The sequence below is a fragment of the Rattus norvegicus genome, chromosome 1 (genome assembly GCF_021556685.1).
Source record: "Rattus norvegicus strain SHRSP/BbbUtx chromosome 1, alternate assembly SHRSP_T2T, whole genome shotgun sequence".
In the NCBI taxonomy this organism is placed as follows: domain Eukaryota; kingdom Metazoa; phylum Chordata; class Mammalia; order Rodentia; family Muridae; genus Rattus; species Rattus norvegicus.
The window spans coordinates 179392329-179407961 of NC_141534.1; the positions used below are offsets into that span (position 1 = coordinate 179392329).

The window sequence follows — 15633 nt, forward strand, 5'->3', positions numbered from 1 at the left end:
CCCCTCCCATCTTAAGCATAACCACACATTTAATATGTGGAGTTTCTGATATTATAGTACGCCTGACCTAAGCAAATGAAAATTTGACACAGTAAACTTAATACAGTACTATTCATGAACTTTGTAAGATGTATGTATACTGGACAAGATTATAGGAACAGAAAGAAGTCTGCGGAGAGTTGAGAGGTGTGATAGAAGATCTGTGTGGAAGGTTCCACAGGAATAGTTTTCTACACGGAGGTGTGGAGCTAGGGTATGGTAGGAAGTAGCCAGTGTGTGTAGAGGTAGGCAGACATGGCTGACATGAAATGAGAGGGCAGGATGTCTGATGTCACCAGCTTTGTGGTGACAGTGTGTGAGGATGTGTGGAGGGTAGCACATGGCACGGTCAGCATGTTTGATCTTCTGACTGGGCTACAGGGAGCTCCTGAAAGATCCACCCTATGTTCTCGAAGGATGGTTTAGGTGGCAATACAGAAGCTAGACAGCTCAGCGGGAGAGAGGCGGGAGCTAGCTGTGGCTCAGTGGAGAGCAAACTGTTCTGTGAACAAAGTTAGTTTGGATCCAGGGCACATTTTGAACCTCCAGGGATGAGCCAAACTGTTCCACTGAACCCACAGTCTGTTGTTGGCCTGTCTCCCGCAGAGGTCAGCGTGCAGGACTGAAGGTCCCTGACTCCTTGTTTGCTTCTGTGCTGTTGAGCTGATATACCTCCGGCTTCGTACCGTTGTCTCAGCAAACGACTCCAAGTTGTCCCTTGTTTTGTAACAGAGTTCTGTTCCCACTGACACCCGAAACATCTGTAGGGAGATATGTGTGGGAAGAATCTCCAAAGAAAGATGAAATCTTATTACCCGGCTGCCCTTGGGTTCCCCCTAGGGGCATAAAGCTCTGCCAAAGACCAGGAGGAGATGACACGGACACTCCTATTTCCAGTGTCACTAAACAGTCACGGTCACGGTGCCAACACAGCTGCCCCTAGGCAGTGTCAGTGCATCCGTCAGCTGTGCCTCTAAGCCCCCTGGCCTATCAGGGCCTCCACTCTCCCCACTCCCAATGTAAAGGGAGATCCGGGCTTACAGTGTGGTGAGCTACATGAGTGGACACAGGCATTTTTGCCAGCACCATCAGCAAGGTCTCAGGATAGACTTTCTGTCAAGGAAACATCACCTCCACCCTTGATCTTGATGGAATGACAGGGGTGAAGAGTGAAAGCACAGGCCAGGCGGTGACTCCAGTAGTCAGCCAGAGCCACTTTGAGTCTCAGTGCCTAGCCCCTCTTCTATTCCCTGGGCCCTTCAAAGCTGATCTTGGCAAAGCCCTACCCCTCTTTGTCCCTGATTTTCATCTACCCTCAAGAAGTTCTCTCTACCTTCTAAGTGATAGCAAGAGATAGAACCTGGGTCTGACAGACTCTTGTCACTAGTAAGCTTATCCCTGTCACACCATCACAGAGCCCCTTCCAAGGTCTTTCTCAGCAGGCTCTTGGGCAATTTTTAACTGAAGTCTCTCACTAAGCTACTGAGTGAACCTTCATTCACTCAACAAGTATTTATTAAACTCAAGTTGGATACTTAGGCTCTTGGCGTCTGTATCAATGAATCAGTTAAGTTCCTACACTAAAGAGGCTTGCTGTAGTAGGAGGAAAGCCAATAGTAATGTGATGTATAAATAAGTCATATACGTCACAAGGTAAGATGATAACTGCTGTGGGAGAGTTACAGCACTAGCAGGAGCCTAGGGCGCTGGAGACACGGAACAATATGAAGTGGAATGAACAAGAAGGGCCGCCCTGTGTCTGTGAGAACTGAGCAGAGGCAGAGGCAGATGAGAAGAGAAAGGTTTAAGGAGAATCCTGGGGTCCATGGTTCTCAATCGCAATCCAATGATCTCTCTGACCCAGATGGATGCAGCCTTGTCAGACCTACCAGCCCACAAACTCTGTCCATGGGAAGCTCCGTGTCTGGGGATGGAGAGACTAAATGAGATTGGCTTTGAGATGGTCCCGCCTCTGGAGCTTTGTCCCTCGTTTCTGTGGGCTTAAACTTCTGCCTTTCCATCTCCTGGGCCAACCCCAGCTATCCATCATGAAATAGATGTGTAATTCAGATGTTTTTGTTGTTTGATTAGTTTGGGGGGGTTGTTTGTTTGTTATGTTGTTGTTTTGTTTTGTTTTTGAGGGAGAAGAAGAAAGCCATCTAAAAGCCAGAATTCCAAACTACATGTGCTCCAGTCTCACTGGACCTTACCTGCTGAGGACCTCTAGGTGGCCAGCACTAGTGAGGTTCCTCCCAAAGTCATTTGTACTATGTCAGTACACATGTCCACGTGTGTCTGTATGAGTGTGTGCTGTTTGTGGGTGCCTGTAGAAAAAAGGCACTAGATTCCCTGAGCCTGGAGTAAAAAATGGTTGTGAGTTACCTGACATAGGTACTGGGAACTAAACTCGGGTCCTCTGGAAGAGTAAGGCATCCAACCTCAGAGTCACCTCTCCACCCCTATCCAGGGTCTTTCAGGAGGCTTCCACAACCCTACCAGCTTGGGAGCATCTCCCCATTTCAGAGTTGGGGAAACTAAAGCTCACAGAGGTTATGGTCAAAGGTCATGTGAGATGATGCACTGCCCCAAATAACCAACCTTCTGTGTCTCATTCTAATGAATTCACTGAAAAATAGTTTGAATGCAAAAAGAACAGCAAGTACTGAAAAATATTCAAATTCTTAAAAATTATAAGACTATTGGAAGTTATGTAAGCGCTGCAAAAACAGTCCCAGGGTAGTCTAAAATTTCTCATTTTTTAATTTTTTTTTGGTTAAATCACCAGATTGTCCAGTTTCACATTTACATAAATTCTTCCTAGACAGTTCACCACGTTCCCTTCATCCATCCCCTAGCCCCACAAACACATGTGGCTGGCTATTCAGTGTATGTGAATCTCATGCTAAGAATGTGTGGCTCTTCTGCTGTGTTTACCCCACGATGAATTCTCTCCAAGTCTCTGCATTTCCCTTGCTCAGAAGACAGGCCACCTGGTAACTCCCCAGAAGGTGAAAATGCAGTTCCCAGGCAGAGGCTGGGTTACAGTCTCCTCTCACTGAGTCAAGGCTGTCTTCCTCCTGTCAAGAAACAGAGAGAAGGAGCTAGAGAGATGGCTCAGTTAAGAGGACCTGGGTTCAGTTCTTAATACCCTGGTAGCTCACAACCATCTGTAACTCCAATTCCAGGGGATCTGATACTCTCTTCTGGTATCCAAGAGCATCAGGCAAGTACATAGTGCACAGACATGCAGGCAGGCAAACCCTCATACACATAGAATAGATAAATCTAAAATAATTTTTAGGAGATAACCCCCAATCTTTAGAGTAATCCTCACGTTCATGCTGGTCCTGACTAGCTTTCAAGAGCTCTCTCATCCCTTGAGGCAAGTCTCCATCCTTTGAGTTCCTTGCAACCTCTGTAAGTCCTTTTTATGGCTCAGTGATCTGGGATGGTTCCCACCAGGTGGGAAGGGCAGACAGAAGGGAAGACCCACTGCCAACCTAGTTAGCTCAGAATGAAAAGCCTGGGTGTGGTCTTCATTTTGGACATTACTGTCTCCCAGCTCCCCACCCAGCTGCTGGGTGACTTGCACAGCTGATTAGAATAACCTGAATAGGCTGTGACTACCTCAGTGTGTTTGGGGGACACTCCCAGTACCCTCAAAGTCCTCTGCAAGCTTCAGTGATTTTTCCCTAAGACAGGATTGCTTAGAAGTTCAGTGGCATAAAGTGCTTATTAGCTAAGTAACTAATGAGGTCTCATTAGAGACTTGGATTTCTAGTCTCAGACAAGACAGGCTAAATCTCAGCTCCATCAAGAGGCAGGTACAGGCCGTGGATGTTTCAGCCTCCCTCACCTCCTTTCTGGGAGAGCGATATGGAGCCAGTTCACATCATAGGAGGCTGGGCAGGCAGTGCATGGGAGAAAGCTAGTCTCCCAGCCCTCTTTATTTTTCAAGCAAGCCTTGTGTTTTACCTCTCTATCTGAGGGGTGGAGTTGGGGGTCCTACCAGAGGATGAAATGTCAGACAAACAATGGCTTATTGTGTGGACCCAACACACCTGAACTTTCCTGGAAGAATAAGCCAGATTTCTTGGCTAGCGCAGGTTCCTAAAAGTAGGAAGAGACTATGTCAAAGCAAAATTCTTATTTTCCCCAGACTAGACCTGTGGGCAGGGCAGGGTGGGGCAGGGACGTGCCTGCCCTGGCAGCAGCTGCTTGCAGGTCAAGTCATGGAGGCTTTGCACAGGCTCCTCGGAGGCTTCAAGCGACACTAGAAATATCAGAACCCCTGGCCACCAGCAGCCTGAAGCCACATTCCTTATAGTCACCACCGCCCCCAAACCCTCCTCATATTGAGTAACTATCCCAAACTGCTCTCAATGGTTCTGCTTCTAGAATGGCCAAAGGTGTGAGGGCCTCTCCAGTCTTTTTTTCCTGCCTGCTTAGCTTCCTTTCTGTTCACCCCAAGATCCCTGCTTTGTCAGGGACCTGAAGAGTTAACTTCAGATGCTGGGGTACAGTAGTAACTCTGCTCCAGGAGGGGATCCATGCTTTAGTTCCCTGAACTTCCTGCTTTGTTCTCGTCTGGTAACACCAGATTAGACTTGGCCTCCAAGAGCAGGCTTGGGTTTGGATGGAAGGTGTGGTTTTATCACAGAAGACTCATTACTTGAGGCAACTGTTACAAGTGTCCTGCCAGACTAAATGGCTGCTCCTTCTGGCCACTCCTCTCAGAGGTTGAATTTGGAAGGCAGCAATGTCTTGCCTCCCTTGTGTCCTGGGGATCACAAGCAGTACTTCTGGCCTCTTGGGCTATGCATCGCTCACCTCTAGACTAAACCTTCCCAGTGTGGTCTGTCAGAGCTCCTTAGGAAGGGGGTTGGCTGGGCCTGCATGTGGGATTATCCCATCCCCTATTTGAGCTGTTCAGTGATGCTGGTCTGTAGCCATCCCTCCAAAGGAGCTGTCTTCCTGGATGCTGCTGAGCACATTATGGGGCAGGGCTAAGATCTATCCATTCTAGACCGGTTCTAAGGTGTGGCATAAAGCAATGAGCTTCCAGGCTTGGTTCATTCACTAGGAAAATGTAGATTGTTGCATCTTGAAATAAAATAAAAAATAAAAATAAAAGACCCATTAACAGCAAACACTGACCTCCAAACCCTGGAGAACCATTGTCTATGGTTCTGTTGTTGGTTTTGTTTGGTTATTTGGTTGGTTGGTTGGTTGGTTGGTTGGTTGGTTGGTTGGTTGGTTGGCTGGTTGGTTTGATTTGGTTTGGTTTGGTTTGGCTTGGCTTGGTTTTCTGAGTTGGGGGCAGGACCTCACTCTATAGTCCAGACTGGTCTAGATCATACTATATCACTTAGGCTGGCCTCAAATTCATAGCAATTCTCCTGCCTCTGCTTCCTGAGTGTTGAGAATCCAGACATGTGTCACTGTGCCCTGGCTCTATCTCTGTGATTTGACAGCCCTACATAACTCAGAGGAGGAGAAATGGGCATTTTATTCCTTTTGCTACCACCAGCTTTTGGTGTCTTTCCTTCTGTCCATTTCCATCACTCTGGCATCTTCTCCTGGTGATCTGGTTTACCTCCGGAAACTCTGGGGTTCCACTTTCCTATGGGCAGGAGCCCTTTACCACCTTGCCCTATGTTCCTGCTGGGTGCTAACTGCCTTTCCTTTTATCTGTTCCCTTGCCTCCTTGCCTCTGCTATTGGCTAGCTGACAGTAGGGAAAGTATCCAGCGGAATAGGGGCTGCAGCTGAAGTTCTGGTCAATCTGTACTTGAATGATCACAGACCTAAGACACAGGCCACCTCTCCAGACCTGGTAAGGAAATGCACTGTCAGCCTCAACCTGAAGATATTTGCCCAGCCTCCCTGGGCAAGAGTGTGGGAAAACTGAAAGGGAACGATTCTCAGAGAACAAGAGGTTGTTAAAAGTCTGCTGGATCCAGCAGAGGTTGGAGGAAGCCACATTTCCTCAAAGACTAACTTCCCTTGGGTCCCTGTGGTTGATTTTCCAAGTGAGGCATGCGCCCTGCTATCCATGGCTTTCAGGATCCATTCAGCACCAGGCTCTGCAGGGATGTTGGACAAGTGCCCTACCTTCAGTGTTTAGTGTCAACCTAAGCAGCCCTGGGAACTGAGACATGAGTAACAGGGCGAGTGTGTCTTCCCTCTGGCTCTCTCCCTCCTCGATCTAGGTGGCATATTGCTATCAGCAACACTGGTCACTGGTCAGAGTTGATTTGCTTTTCTTTGGACAGGGATGGGGTGGGGGGACTGGCCTGGCAGGTGCTGGTTGCAAGTCAAGTCATGGGGGCTTTGCACAGGCTGAGGAGGCCCAGCACCAGTCTGCTCCAGCTCTTCCCTCCCCCATTTCGAGTAAGGAGGGAACTATAAGACAGCACAAACACCCCTTTCCTGCACTCTCTTGAATGGATTTGAGGTGACACGCAGTCCTCACTCGATCCCCATCATTCTTGGTGCCCCCCGATCACTCATATCCCTGATCACTGCAGGGGGCAAAGGCATATAGCACACCCTGTCTCGGCTGCTCTTCCTATTGCCGTGATGAGGTACCCTGACAAACACAGTTTCAGGGAGGTTTATTCAGCTCACAGTTCAAGGCACAGTCACGCAGGAACTTGAAGCAGCTGGACATGCTGCATCCCCAGTCAGGAAGTAGAGAGAGGTCGACTCAAGCTTACTGCTCTTCTATCAATAGAGTGTGAGCTCCTAGCCAGAGAATGGTACCACTCACAGTGGGTGGGTCTTCCCACTCAGGAACTCATCAAGGTAATCCACCATAAGCATACAGAGAAGCCCATCTCCCAGGTGATACTAAAGTCTATAAAGGAGACGACTAGAACTGACTATCACACTGTCATACCTAGTGACACTTGTCCTCTAGGGCTCAAGAAAGTAACACTAGATAGACATATCCGGGCAAGTTGTTCGCTCATTTAGATCAGCCCGGGAAGAAGCCCTGCAGGACTGGAGGCCGTGTGGGGAGGGTCCCACTGTACCATGTTCTTCTTTGTAGTGACATAAGCTGCAGCCAAGAGCCCAGAAGTCCCTGTGATTTTTTTTTCTTTTTAAAGAATTTCAACAAGCCTAGGCCTGGCCTTTGAAGACTTATTCAGCCCCAGCACTTTGCTCTTTCTCCTGCCCACAGGAATCCCTGCGAAAGGCGGAATTCCCCCTGAGCCTGGGTGGCAGGGACACCTGCTACTTTTGTAAGAAGCGCGTGTACGTGATGGAGCGACTGAGCGCCGAGGGCCACTTTTTCCACCGAGAGTGCTTCCGATGCAGCGTCTGCGCAGCCATCCTACGTGTGGCTGCCTATGCCTTTGACTGTGATGAAGGTAACCCTGGGGGCCAGGAAAGCGCTGGCCTCTGGCCTTGGTCTCAGATGTGGCATTGTTCTGGTGAGTGGTGGGTGGCGGCTCTAGGACACCCAGCACTTACCAACAGGAACACACTGCTTAGGGAAACTGGGAGATGCTACCACAGAGAACTGAAGCCTTCGGCACCCACAATGCAGAGGGCACGATGATACCTGCTGTCTGCCGAGGGCTCTCTCTCTCATTCAGCCCCACCACTTCACATGGCACCTGTGAGGCCAAGATATTTAAACCCGATAAACCGTGTGACATGCCCAGCATTAATGGTGTAATAAGAACTTCATGAATGATGGTATTCTAATAAAGCAGGCGGGGTGGGAGATTGCTCCGTAAGTTAAGTGCTTGTCTTGCAGCCATGAGGGCTTTAGTCCAGTCCCCAGAACCTGTGTTCTGTTTAAATGAGCAGGTGTGGCAGTGCACACCTTTAATCCCAGTACTGGAAAGGCAGAGTCAGGTTGGTCTCTGAAGTTTGAGGCCAGCCTAGGTTACATACTGAGATTCTGCCTCAAAACAAATGAATAGAACAGAAAGAAAAAGAGAAGCAATGTATGCTGGTGCATGCTCATAATCCCAGCACTGGGGAGACGAGTGAATCCTCAGGACTCTAGCTGGTCAGCCTAGCCTACTCCATGTGTTCCAGGGAGAAACCCTTCCTCAGAACAAAAGCAGGAAACCAAGGTAAATGGTACTTGAAGAACTATAGCTGAGGTTATGGCCTAATCTACACACACACATAACTACCCACACACATATGTATACCTACCTGCACATATCCAAAAATATGAATTATAAAATTGGCCTTAATATTAGCACCTCTTTGGGTAAGTGGCCTACCAGAGCTCATCAGCAAAGACAATATATTCACTGTACAGAGAGATCACTTTTTTAAAAAAGATTTGTATTTTATGTGTATGAGTGCACTTTCTGCATGTATACATGCGTGCCAGAAGAAAACATCAGATCCCATTACAGATGGCTGTGAGCCACTGTGTGGTAGCTGGGAATTGAACTCAGGACCTCTGGAGGAGCAGCCAATGCTCTTAACTGCTGAGCCATCCCACCAGCCCCAAGAGATTACTTTCAATCCTTAAGCCTTTGATTTTATATTGTCATATACAATATAGGACAATAGGACACAGTGCTTCTAATTGTGAATCTTAAAACTATCCTACATGCCTTTCATCCCAGCACTCGCTAGGCAGAGGAGGGCAGATTTCTGAGTTCAAGGCCAGCCAGGTCTACAGAATGAGTTCCAGGGCGGCCAAGGACACACAGAGAGACCCTGTCTCAAAATAAAAATAAATGAACAAACAAACAAAAACTATCCTTGCTGGGGTGAATTTAGACAGTAGCACCTACTCACCACATGATCTTGGGGCTGTTAAAGTCTTGGTCCCTCAGCCTCCTCATATGAAAAATGAGGATAATGATAGGACCAGTATGGACATTGTACACCAGTGATCCCAGCACTCAAGAGGCAGGGACAGTAAGAGTCTGAGTTCCAGATCAGCTGGGACACATATAGAGACTGCCTCAGAAGAACAAAATGAAGAGATAACAGTTCCTAGCTAGTAAGAATGTGGGGGCTGATGAGTTAAGTTATATAAAGTATTTATTAGGTCCTCCCACTGTTATTATTATTACTGTGTTTTTACCATCGCCATTGTTACTGTTGTAGAAGTAGGCAGGAAGGCTATTCTAGAAGGTACCCAGTGGTCCCAGGCAGTGCCATTTTACCCAGCATGCACTCTGCCTGAGTCTTTTCTCTCATTCCTGGCTGGCTGTCCTGACCCTCAAGATTCTGGAAATACTGAGGGTCTGATTGATACTTGAGGAGCTACCTAGTTATTTCCCTGACAGCCGACCTTGTGAAGAAGTCTGACTTTTGTCTGTATCGTGAGTTACCTGGTGGCTTTAGCCCCACTCAGAGGTTCCCCATTGCTGGCTCCACCTATCTTGGAGCCACTGTAGGGCAGGTGGATAAGCCCCTGCGCATGTCTGAACCGTGCTGGGTTGATTTCCAAGGTTGTTGTATTCCAACTGGACGAGGATAGACGTTTGTTCCAATGGTTGTCTGTAGAGAAAAACTGCATGTGCATGTATGTGTGTATATTTTCTCACAGGCAAATTTTACTGCAAGCTCCATTTTGCTCACTGTAAAACCAGCAGCAAACAGCGGAAGAGACGGGCAGAGCTGAATCAGCAAAGAGAGGTATGTTGGTCTCAACAGTGCTGGGCGAGCAGGGGCAATCCCTCCCCCTTGATGAAGTCTCTAAAGACAGCCTCAGAGTTAGACAGACTTCTTTAGCCCCAAAGGGAGGTAGCTTTAGGGAAATGGGAAAGTAAATAAAAATAAAGGCAGTAAAGTTACCTATGACCACTTACCTTGGGAAAACGCCAGTTGACCTTATGGTAATTGTTCAAGACTACTGGCATTTGGAACACTGACATTGTACTGTCTCTCCCCCAAGATCTTTCCCTGTGTGAATAGATCCCACCTCTCTAGCTTTCTAGGTTTCTTCGTCTTCACTGAAAGTTTATCAAGAACAGGTTGCTGAGACTCTTCCTTCTTAACTTTTTCCCATTTTAGTGTATGTATGATGAGTGGGTTTTCTACACATATGTCTCTGGACTACATGTGTGCCTCGTGCCCATGGAGGCCAAAAGAGGATGTCAGGTCCCCAGGGACTGGGGTTACAGACAGTCATGAGCCATCATGGGGGTGCTGGGAATCAAACCCAGATCCTCTGGAAGAGCAGCCGGTGTTTTTAACCACTGAGCCATCTCTTCAGCTCCTGTGTAATTTCAGCACTTGGGAGACAGAAGCCGGGGCATTTGAACTTGAAGCAAGCCTCGTCTACATATGAACTTTAAGATCTGTCTAAGCAACTTAGCCATACTCTAACTCAACGAGGAGTGGGGATGGGTCAGGGAAGGAATTGGAGAGCAGTAGGGAGCTGACATTTCAGAGGTAAGACCTTATTTTTTAAGTGAGACAGGATCTATCTATGTAAACCTGACTGGTCTGGAACTCAATCGTTACCCCTGGCTGGCCTCCAAGTCATTGAGATCTACCTGCCTCTGCCTCCTGAATGCTGTGATCAAAGGGGTGTGCCACCACGCCTTGCTTAGGAGTATAATTTCTAATGCTATTAAAATATTGTATTTTATGCATAGTCAGTAATCTCTTTCAGTAGTTCCATCCTGTTGGACTTTTATGCCGTTTAATATTATCTCTCAAAGATTTCTACAGTGAATGTATTTGCATACAAATCCTAATCCCTGTTTGTAATTATTTCTGGACTATGTATCAGTACAAGAGATGTGCAAGCCAATGGGCATGCATATTTCGAAGGCTAGAGAATGGCATGGTGAGTTTGCCCCCCTTAAAAACAAGCAAGGCCCACATTCAACACCAAGAACCGGAGCTCAGTCTGCTTGGCTGGAGGCAGCCTCCTCAGGCTCACTGACTAACTGTCCTTGCTCTGCTGTCTTCCTCAGGAGGAAGGGACATGGCCGGAGCAGGAAGCAGCTCGGAGAGATGTTCCAGCAGAAAGCTCTTGTGCAGTGGCGGCCATCAGCACGCCAGAAGGCAGCCCCCCAGGTATCTCCACCTCCTTCTTTAGGAAGGCACTCAGCTGGCCTCTCAGGCTGACAAGAGGCCTGCTCAACCTGCCCCAGAGCCTGCTTAGGTGGATGCAGGGACTCCTGCAGGCTGCGGGCCACCATGTGAGGGACAATGCTCACAACTACTGCTTCATGTTTGAGCTCCTGAGCCTGGGGCTGCTGCTGCTCTGGGCTTTCTCCGAGGTCCTGGCTGCCATGTACAGGGAGTCTGAGGAATCCCTGGAGAGCATCCGCAGCTGGCTGCTCAGGTTTGTCCCAGTGAAGCTGCAGTGAGCTGCGGGCTGCCCCACAGTGCCCTAACATTTCCAGTGTAGACTGCGATGTTTGTAGTTTGCTCAGGCTCTGGCCAGCATCTGTAACCAATTAGCTCCAAGCCAAAGAGTCCCACGTCGGCCACTTCCGCCTGTTTGACAGGATTGAGCATCTATTCCTGGTGCTAGGGCCAGGGACAACATGAAGGATTTTTGTATGTGTTTGTTCTTTTTAACAGCTTTGTGTTGTTTCTTTCTTTCTTTTTTTTTTTCAAACCAAAGTGAGCCATATTGCTGGGTTTACATTTCAATTTTTAACTTTTCATACGCCAAAAAAGAAAGCACTATTTTTCTACAAGGATCAATATTTCTAACCGTTTCAACCATTATGGCCAGTTTTACGAGGCCCTTGAGCTTGGCAGTGTGTTGAGACTCATTGCTGCCAGCAAAGTTAATGAGCTGGGACTAGAGTCACAAAGGAGAGGGTACCGTCATGTGATCAATGCCTTTTGGTTTACTCATCCAGATGCCACCTGGTCACAGTGCATGCTGAGTTTGTTTGTTTCAAAAATGCAGATATGTAAAAACATAAAGAGGTCAACAGAAGTTAAGCACAGGAGCAAAATAAACCAAAAGTGGTCAAAGTGCACGGCAGAGTGTCAATGCTGTCCGTCCTCAGGATGGGAGAGAGGTACCCTGCTCGTACGTTTTGAAATCAAAAAGGAGCCTAGAGGCTTTCCCTCTTGCCCACCAAACCATAGCCAATGGCATAGAACTACAGGGTTGCCGTGCGGCAAGCAGATAGTCTCCTCCCACTAATGGGTGCTGCAGGGAGAGCCTCTCGGCACTTGACCCTGAATAGCTATGTCAGGCTGATGTAATGCTGAGGGCAAACTATTTCAGATGGCGTCATTTTCACCAACCCCAGCTGCAGGCTGAGCCAAAGCCCTTCAGGTCCGCCATGGTTCAGCTTCCTCTCCCCTAGGTTCTTTGAACCGGGTACTTGCCTCTGGGAAGCATGGCCTTGATCAGTGCTGGTGGCATCCTGGTGCTTAGTCACGTGCATGTTTCCTCAACACAGTCTGAAAACCTTTTCCCAGTGCCCCAGACAAAGAATAGCATCTGGTCTTTGGGTGACTCCAAGCCCACGGTGTTTTCCCCTCTGGAAAGAGCCTTCAGCTGTCCCCACCCTGTCTATGATGCTTAGCTTCAGAAGCAGGCTGAGCAACTGGAGGGCTACTAAGGGCCTTCTAGGTACTTCTCATGTCTACAGTCACTGGGTGCAAGACAGCTATTTAGAGCATCCACCAGTAGCATACACTCTCAGGACTAGGAAGGTCTGGTTAAAGACCTTGAAAGCTTTGGCGTAAGCTTTCTGCAGGGAGGGGAAAGAAGGGTGCCTTTCTAGACTCTGCCCTGAAGATATGGGAAAGACAGGCATGGCTATGGCCAAGTGTGTGGGAACCAGCACCTCTGACCTTGTTGGAACTGTTGCCTGTGTGGTGACGTACACTGTACGTGCCCCGAGTATAGCTGGGGTGTTAATGGCCAAGCATGATGGGAGGAGCCCTTGAGTCCTATTATGTTTCATTATGTCACATGAATTCTCAAGGTCATGTTATAGTGATTTTTCTCTAGTTCAGGGTGGGCTGGGATACTTTGTGGAATGCTCTGGGAAGCCAGAGTGAACTCTCCAAAAACAAAAAAAGAAAAGAATTCATTTATAGCCACACAGAGGCTGTTTTGCATTACTCTGGTAGACAGGGTGTGTCTACACAGGGCTGAGACATCTGTATATTCTGAGACCTTAACCTTCCTGGTGGGTAACAGCAGGGGCAGGTCCTGGGAGACAGATACTCTGGAGATGAATTTGCTTCGAGGATGAGTATGAGATCCCAGAGAAAACTGGGGACAGAGGGGCTCATGGGGAGAGAAGGTCCTGGGAACATTTGCAGACAAGCATGGAGTTCTGTTTCTATGCAGACCCTGGGCATCTACTCTTGGAAATGACTAGCTGGTCGCCACCAGGAAGGTTGGTCCCTCCTAGGCAGGCAGTCCTTTGTGAGGGACAATGGTTGCTCTGTTCCTCACCTCCAGTGTTCTTTCCTATGTGATTTGGATTTGTTTTAGGCCCTCGCTAAGTCCTCCTTTCTGTCTTTCTCTTTCCAATCTCACTTTGCGGCCGCCAGTACGTTTCAGCCTTCCAGTCCTTCACCCACTTCTTGGCTGACACTTCTGCTCTAAGGTGACTGATTTTCTTGGCAATTTTCACAGAGAGGTACTAACCCCTAACCCGCTTTCTGCACCCCATTCTCTGCGTCGGTCGTAGTGGTTCTGCTAACTGTGAGTGTCTTGCCTACTAACAGACTCCTTAGAGGCATGGGTGGTAAACAGCATGGGGAGGGGTGTCAGCTTGAAAGCTATGTTCTGCCTCCCCTTCTTTGGAGCCTAGCCAGCAGCCTGGGTCCACAACAAGTGCATGCCCCGTGCCCCTTCTCCTCTGGACTATGGGCTGGCCTCTATGCATGTTTTCTCTATTGCATTTTCAAAGACTTTGATCTTTATAGAAGGGTTCACCACGTTTGTGAGACAATACTGAGGGCTCTTGTCACCTTTGAAAACACTTCTATTTAGTAACCTCTGAAAAAAAGACACGTCTAGGAGTACCTTCTTCAGCCCATCCTAATACAAAGATTACTAATTCCTTTGACCAGGACCGTAAGTGACTCACTTTGGTGAGGATTTACAAGCATACTTGTTCCCAGACTCCTAGGCCAGCGTGACCAATGCTCTGTGCTGTGAATATAATAGCAAACCCTTCCCCTGGTTCAGCATAGTTAGTCGTAGGGGTTTGCTATGCCTTTCACGTACCTCTAGGCTCTTAAGTCCCTACTGTTTCACAAGCTTTAATCAGAGCAGTAGTGGTCACAGGAGAAGGGCTGGCTTCCAGAAGTAGCCCAGGTCAGCCACTGTCAGTCTCTGGAAAGGGCATAGTGTCTCTGCTCATTTACCTGGAGCAGCACGACAGTCGCATGCACCTACAGGAAGCAGTCACCACAGAGAGCAGATGTGAGTCCAGCCCCACATTTTCAGACTGCAGCCAGAGTCCTTCTCACGTCACACGCAGCCAGAGCTACGCTGCTCTTCAGCTTCCACCCGGTCCTGGGTCCTGCATGCTGCACTTGCTTGCTATGTTGGCGCAGAGCCCAGCCAGTACAAAGCCCTCTCCTCTCCTCTTTTCTTCTCTTCCAGCATTCCCCTCTCTAAAATGTCAACCAAAGAGAGCCTCCCCTCCCCCGCACCCCACCCCTGCTCTCAGCCTCTTTAGACAGTCTCCTCTCCATCTCGTGGCATGTCTGTGACCCTAGAGAATTCATTTACAGTGCCATACGGAACCCTGTATTTTACACACACAGCAAGCGATGTTTAGGTTTATTTATGATACTTGATGCTGTAAATGAAAATAAATATGGTTCTTTATAAAACCCACCGTTTCCTCTCTTCTTTGCCGTGGAAGCTTCTAAAATCTCAAACACGGGCACCGGTTTAGGGGAGCTGACCTCCCCTAAACTGCTGGTGGGGCTTGCACTTGTGGTGACCCGGGACTCTCTGGGGCTATGCCAGGGCAATCTGAAATATTACCCAAGGGTAATATTTGGAAAAATATCACCAATACTCCGGTGCCAGGCTTTGGGGTCTCTTCCTGAAATGTGTGGTACTTTGGTGTTCTAGACTCTGGGCAGAGGAGGAGAGAGCCAGTGTGACCTTAGGAACAAACTGGGTTGCCATGGCTCTGAGCGCTTTACCAAAAGCCCCACCTGTTTGGGTTCTTATAGAGAAAAAAAAAATGAGTCTTTTCATGGTTCTCACTGGTCCACCCAAGTGATGGGAGGAAAATAAGGAGGAAGGAGTGGGTGTCAGTCTCCGGAAGACAGTGAACCAGCAGGGGCACTCATGGAAGCCCTGTGGTATGAGGCTCCACCCACCTGGCCACTCTGAGCATAGCGCCCTGCAGGCTCTGCCTGACCACTCTGTGTAGGGGAAGGACTTGGAGTCCCCATTGACTACCCTGGACAGTGCCAGATCTCTACAGGGAGGAGCTTCTGCCATTTCCAGACTGGATGTGGTTGGGTTTTCAATATGGCAGGAAAAAGCCCTCTGTGAACTATAAGGGTCCTGGCTTCTCCCAGAGAGCACTTCTGGGACTCCAGGCTCCAGCTCAGCTGCTGATGCCCGAGTCTGCCTTCAGGCCCACCTCAGATTATGACCCAGGGTCCCTATCTCCTCTTCCATTCAAGGAAG

General features: G+C 48.4%; 1 protein-coding gene across 44 annotated transcripts in view; it reads left to right on the forward strand.

The window, feature by feature from the left end:
* The window catches only part of Mical2 (microtubule associated monooxygenase, calponin and LIM domain containing 2), a 184407-nt gene that overhangs the window by 110739 nt on the left and 58035 nt on the right, over positions 1-15633 (forward strand). For 21 of the 44 annotated variants that reach the window (NM_001395865.1, XM_087576927.1, XM_087576965.1 and 18 more), the window contains 3 exon segments: positions 7225-7414; positions 9577-9665; positions 10955-11057. In NM_001395865.1, coding sequence (NP_001382794.1) covers positions 7225-7414; positions 9577-9665; positions 10955-11057 — 382 coding nt within the window. 44 annotated transcript variants of the gene reach the window in all.